The sequence below is a fragment of the Stegastes partitus genome, unplaced genomic scaffold (assembly GCF_000690725.1).
Source record: "Stegastes partitus isolate 25-593 unplaced genomic scaffold, Stegastes_partitus-1.0.2 Scaffold955, whole genome shotgun sequence".
In the NCBI taxonomy this organism is placed as follows: Eukaryota; Metazoa; Chordata; class Actinopteri; family Pomacentridae; genus Stegastes; species Stegastes partitus.
Genome location: NW_007578686.1, coordinates 237,742 through 243,599, shown reverse-complemented (window position 1 = coordinate 243,599; position 5,858 = coordinate 237,742). Strand labels below are relative to the sequence as shown.

Sequence of the window (5,858 nt, the reverse complement as noted above, 5' to 3'; positions counted from 1 at the left end):
GTTAAACTAATCAGCTGCAGCATCTTTATCAGGTTACTTCAGTTCTTGCTCATGAACGAGACCCAAACATGTTTTTGAGCTATAAAACGAAGACGTTACAGCTTCAGTGAAACGCTTTGACTCTGTCATAGAGTTTATTTACTGTCATTACAAATATTCAGTTAAATGAGTCAATAGTCTGTTAGTGCAGGAGAAGGAAGTGCTGCTCGGTGGCCAGTTAAAAAGTTCTTCTTCTTCATCATCGTCTTCTTCTTTTGTAGAGAAAAACACCAGAAAACTAAAACTCTTTCTGGTTTTTGACACCAGAAGTTTGTTGGAGACCAACAGTTTGGGGAACGTTAGCAGTTTAACATAAAACAAACCGATCAGTGTTCTGATCCGTGGTCGCTGCAGGTTCAGAGGTCCGTTTGCCGGTTCGGTCCTCGGCCCTGGTCTTGACTCGGAGCCGTGCAGCGTCAGCGAGCGGCGCTGAGCCTCGCTAATGGTTCTGCGTTTCCTGGTATTCGCAGCAGCTGGATCCAGTTAGCGCCGCCGGGCCTCGGGGTCGGGGTCGAGGCTCCGGACCTCCCCACCGCCAACCGGCAGATGTTCAGGGTCTGAGGTCAGAGGAGGTTCCTGGGAGTCGGGACGCTCTGAGGCTTCATTTATACCCAAAGAGTTCATATCATGTGTTCATCAGAGAAGATTGAAGGAGCCACAGACGGGTGGAGCTGATCAACACACTTCGTTTATTCACCAAAATATTTTATTGTTTTGATAAATTACAGATATTTAGTGAAATCACAGATAAGCATCACAAATCAATTTTAAAAAGTTCAAATTGTCACTTGTCGTCTTCGTATTCAGATAATTTAAGAACCAAACTAATCAAAAGCTTCGTTTAGAGTCAGTTTACAGTCAGGAGGAGTTTAATCCAACGACTTCTTTATTTATTTTCAACATTCACGCACAGAAACATACGTAAAAATCCTTCGTCCTCTCCAGTGACTCATTCTTCTCTATAAAATCTGATTTAAACGTCTGATTTCCTGCTTTTAAGTTGTTGATAAACCTTCATATCTTCTTGTTTCTCTCAGTAAATAAGTTGTTTTTCCAGCAGAACGTTTGGCAGCTTTAGTTTGATCCAGTGTGGGTTTAATGTTTATCATTTATGAAGCTGCTGTTGATCAAAATCTGTTTGTTTTTATTATAATTATTTGACTTTTGGGTAAAAATCCATTCAAATCTTTTTCTCCTCTCGTGTAGCTTCTGTCCAAACCGACGCAGTGAAGCAGCTTAAATCTGTTTTGTTTCTGTTAAACCCGTTTAGTTTGCAGGCGTCTGCTGCAGTGAAGTCGTGTGTTTGTTGTGAAGCTGGTTTGGTGCTGTTAGGGTCCGGTTCTGACCCAGACTGGTTGTTGTCCTGGTTCTCTGGAGGTCTGAGGGTTAATCAGCTGTTTCATTGTTGACTGAAGCCTCCGGTTTGGACCAGAACCAGCTCTGGTGCCGACCAGGAGGACTCGTCCAGACCTGCTCGAGTGTTTGGTGTGAAGGAATGTAAACAGGAGTCTTATCTGGGCTCAGCCCGGCGCTCAGAACCGACCCACAGCGTTCAGGAGCCTCTAAATGTGTGAACAGGAGGAAGAACAGCTCAAAGGTTTGAGCTCCAACAGGCAGAAATGTTCGTTAGTGGTGTTCAAACAGCAGAAATGTGGTCTGTCTGGTGTTTATCTGGTTTCTCTCAGAGTGTGAAGCGTTTCATCAGGTTTAAACGTGTTATTCAGGCTTTAACAGACGTGTTGGACCAGAGTTTGAGGATTTAAATGTTTAATTTGTGACACAAAATGACAAAAAAGGGTCAAAAGTTGTTTAATGTTATTCAGAAAATGTCCTAAATGACTCNTCACAGGGGCCAGTGACAAACACTAAACACATGGAACTGCACATGGAGCACATCATGTGTTGGGAAAGACACAAACATTATTGGCCGGCTGAGCTTGAACACAAAGCTAGAGCAAATCAACGCTAAGTGCTGCAACGACTACAAGGAATACACAGAGGATACACAAACTGAGTTAGTGAGGACAGATGACATTGAAGGACTGCAGGACTGAGGTCAGGACGTCCTCCTGACCCGCCTGATTGTCTTTCACATGTTGTTGAAGGGCATATTTGGCACAACACGGGATGCATGTTGTGACAAAGGGCAGAATTCACCACTTTAAACCTCCTCTGGTGACTCACATGTTTGTTTCACCATCTGAAACAGGTCTGGTCTGTCCTACGCTGGAAACCTGACCTGCTGAAACATGGCTTTGATATCACCAGAAATGGGAACAGAATGCTAACAAAGGTGCAGAAGATCACCCTTTAAGGTCGGGCCTAAGACTGGACCAGGAGGAAGATAATCATTCAAGATTGGTCCTTGGTGCAGGAATGAGCACCTAAACACCAAGCAGTGTTTTCCATGGTGTTTCACATGATGGTGCGGAACATACTATGACTTACTGATGTGGACCACTTCCTGAAAGTTCACAGATTCAGCCTTGTTGGTCTCATGCTCAACAAGCTGCTATGAGATTAACTGCTTGTTCAAGATTCTCTGATAGCTTCCATTCTATACATCTGAGGGCAGGCAGGACTGTCTCCTTGAGGTCTGCAGTTTAGGGGAACTAATTGTGAATTAATGGGGTTGTATAATGATCTGCTTCATTGACCTTCACTCTTATTGTTTGGCTCTCAAGACGAGTTAGTTCCTCCTTGTCTTGCTTGGAACATGTGGTGACTATCTCTTTGGTAGGAAGGGCATCAATTGTCAGAGTCTTTCTACAGCATAATAAAGGTCCACATCTGGGGCTGTGCAAGGCATGAACAAGACCTGAACTTCCAGACTGGTCTCTAGACATGGACCTGAGGTGGCAAAGTAATCCTCAGAGACCATTGTTGGGACTTCCAGTTATGGCGGCACCCTGGTAAGACGTGTCTTGTACATGTCTGCGACAGCTTCTGATAATTACTAATGAAACACCTGCAGAAAGAGTAACAGCAAACTACTCTGCTAAGTAATGCAATGATGACAACAGTAAAGAAGAAGGGAAAATGATGAAGCAAGCAAGGCTAGCTAACTTTAGTGCGAGCAGTGTAGCCCAGAAAGCTACTGGGGATATGGAAGAAGGAGATGGAGCCACAGTCGTGCTCAGAGATGCAGAAACTGAACCGCACTGAAGGCAATTAATGACTGGTAAACCTGAGGGCGCTGAAGGACCAGAGACATGCTCCTGATGGATCCCAGAAACACTGGAGAACGACAGCCAAATCGTTCTGGAGAGAGTGCACTGGGTCGGACCGAACAGGGGCGCTAACTCCCCACCAAGAACTCTAATAATGAAGCTCCTTAACCACAGGGACAAACTGAAGGTAATCTATGCTGCCGGGCAAAGAAAGATGTTAAATACAAGAACCAGCAAGTGAGAGTTTATCCTGATCTGTCTGCAGGGATCCACAAGCAGCAGAAAAAACACGACTCGGTCCGTCAGCAGCTGCAGAACCTTAAGACTCGATATGGACCGATTAATCCGGTGAGACTCCTGGTAACATATAGAGAGCTAACCAGCACCTTCAACACTTCCAGAGGAACAAGAGTTCATGGACAAGATAAAGGCAGGAGGCAGTGAGACCTGAACAGTGACCGATAGAGTAACGGATAGCTAAAGATGAACAGCTAGTTAACTACAGCAGGTATGGTTAAAAAAAGAGGGTGTCAGGAAATGGGGTTTTGGGCTGTGGCATTTGTGATCCATCTCCTGCAGGTTTCCACCAGAGGGTGTCCTGGAGAACTCGTGCTGTGCTGGGGCTCATTCCCTGCAGGTGTGTTTCCACACACCTGTGTTGCATCAGGCTTGTTACTCCCTGGATTTAAGGAGCTGGCTGCCAGTCACTCATGGCCTGAGTGTTAACCTCCGTGGTAACGTCAAGCCTCCTCCTGAGTTTTTCTCGTGCTTCTTCCTGAGTCTATGAATAACGGTCTCTCTCCTTCTCCGAAGGTTTTTCCAGTGTTCCCGCTCCTCGCATGTGGTTCCCCTCAACCTACCTGCGCCAGACCCAAGTTTTCCTGGATCGACTGGTAACGCCCCTGCCACTCAGTCACTCCACTGCATTGACCACCGTACCACCCGTCCACCCCAGCTGTCCACAAACCCACCTTGATGTCCCAGCCTGGATCAACCTCATCTTTGCGCATTTCGAATCTCTGCAATAAATATCATTTTTCTAACTCCATTTCTCCTGAGTGTTTCTCTGCATGTGGGTCAGAAACCTCAACAAAACCATGACAGAACACTCAGGCCACTCTGACCCAGCAGAGGCTCTCAGGAGAATCATCTCCAAACAGGCAACCTTAATCCAGTCCCATGACAGCGTTCTCCGTTCCCTCTCAGAGCAACAAGCAGCAACTAACCAGGTACTTGTACATCTTTCAACAGTCTTACAGAGTTTGTCCACCAGCAGTGCCAGTACCACCCCTCAACCTCCAGAGGGAGCCGCCGCATAACCTTCATCTCCTCAGCCTGTACCCTACCAGGACGTAACTCCACCCACTCCAGAAAAGTTTTCAGGTGACGTAGGTCATTGCGGGGGCTTCCTCCTCCAATGTTCACTCATTTTCAACTGTGCTCCCCAGACCTTTTCCAGTGATGATGAAAAGATTTCCTATGGGTTGGGTCTGCTCTGTGGAAGAGCTTTAAAATAGGCTGAAGCTCGGTTCCAGAATTACCCAAGGTTTGGTGTAACTTTCCAGAGTTTATTCATGAGTTTTAGATGACTTTCAGTCAGGATTCTGACCCACATGCAGGGAAACACTCAGGAGAAATGGAGTTAGAGGACTATGGAAAGTAAGAGAGGGTCAGAAAGCCGTATCTGACTTTTCTATTGAATTTCGCACATTACCAGCATCATCTGGATGGAACTCGTGCCTTGAAGAGTGTGTTTTTTCAGACCTTAAGTGACTCTGTCAAGAATGAGCTGGCTCTTGTGGACGAACCAGAGACCTTAGACGATCTTATTGCTCTAGCCACACACATGGACAACCGTCTGAGGGAGAGGGCTAGAGAAAGGCCTAACCAGAAATATTCACTTCCCCAGGGTTTTTCAAATAACTCACCTTCCTCTCCTCCCTCTATAGCGCAGCCACTAAAATCTACATCCTCCCCGATCCAGAACCCATGGAAGTCGGTCGGACCCAATGAACACCCGAGGAACGGCAGAGGAGGATGCAGTCCCATCAGTGTCTGTATTTGGGAGTTCTGATCATTACATTGCAGCTTGTCCCATCCGTGTAAGAGAGAAGGTCCCCGAGAGGGTCTTTCAGTGAAAACGGGGAGACTGACAGACCAAGCTATTTTGGATATTTCTCCCCTTCTTCTTTTCACTGCGACCCTGTGTTTTAGAAATGACTCAATTCGTCTCAGTGCCCTAGTCGACTCAGGTTGCGATCAAACATTAATTGCCCAATCCATTGTCACACAGTGCCACCTTGAGACCATCCCTTTGGAGAAACTGCTGAAGGCCACCGCTCTGGACGGTAAACCTTTACCCCAGATTACCCACCGGACAAAACCACTCCACCTTATCATCTCAGGTAGATATCATGAAGACCTACCATTTTGGGTGTTCTCATCATTCCATTCCTCCATAATCCTAGGTTTTGATTGGCTCCAAGCACATAATCCACACATCGACTGGAAGGAACGCCGCATCGAAGACTGGTCCACGAACTGCCTCTCCTCCTGTCTCCAATCTGCTGTTCCTCTGAGCCCGCCTCCAGGGGATGCTCCCTCTGTTGAATCCCAGGATCTGAGTAACGTACCCAGTGAATACATGGA

General features: G+C 46.4%; 1 protein-coding gene across 1 annotated transcript in view; it reads right to left on the bottom strand.

The window, feature by feature from the left end:
• Positions 1–4,219, bottom strand: part of LOC103366597 (probable E3 ubiquitin-protein ligase bre1) — a 27,079-nt gene extending 22,860 nt beyond the window's left edge. Inside the window, exon 1 of the mRNA XM_008294365.1 lies at positions 4,070–4,219. Coding sequence (XP_008292587.1) covers positions 4,070–4,219 — 150 coding nt within the window. The remainder of the gene's footprint in view (positions 1–4,069) is intronic.
• Positions 4,220–5,858: the final 1,639 nt, after the last annotated feature.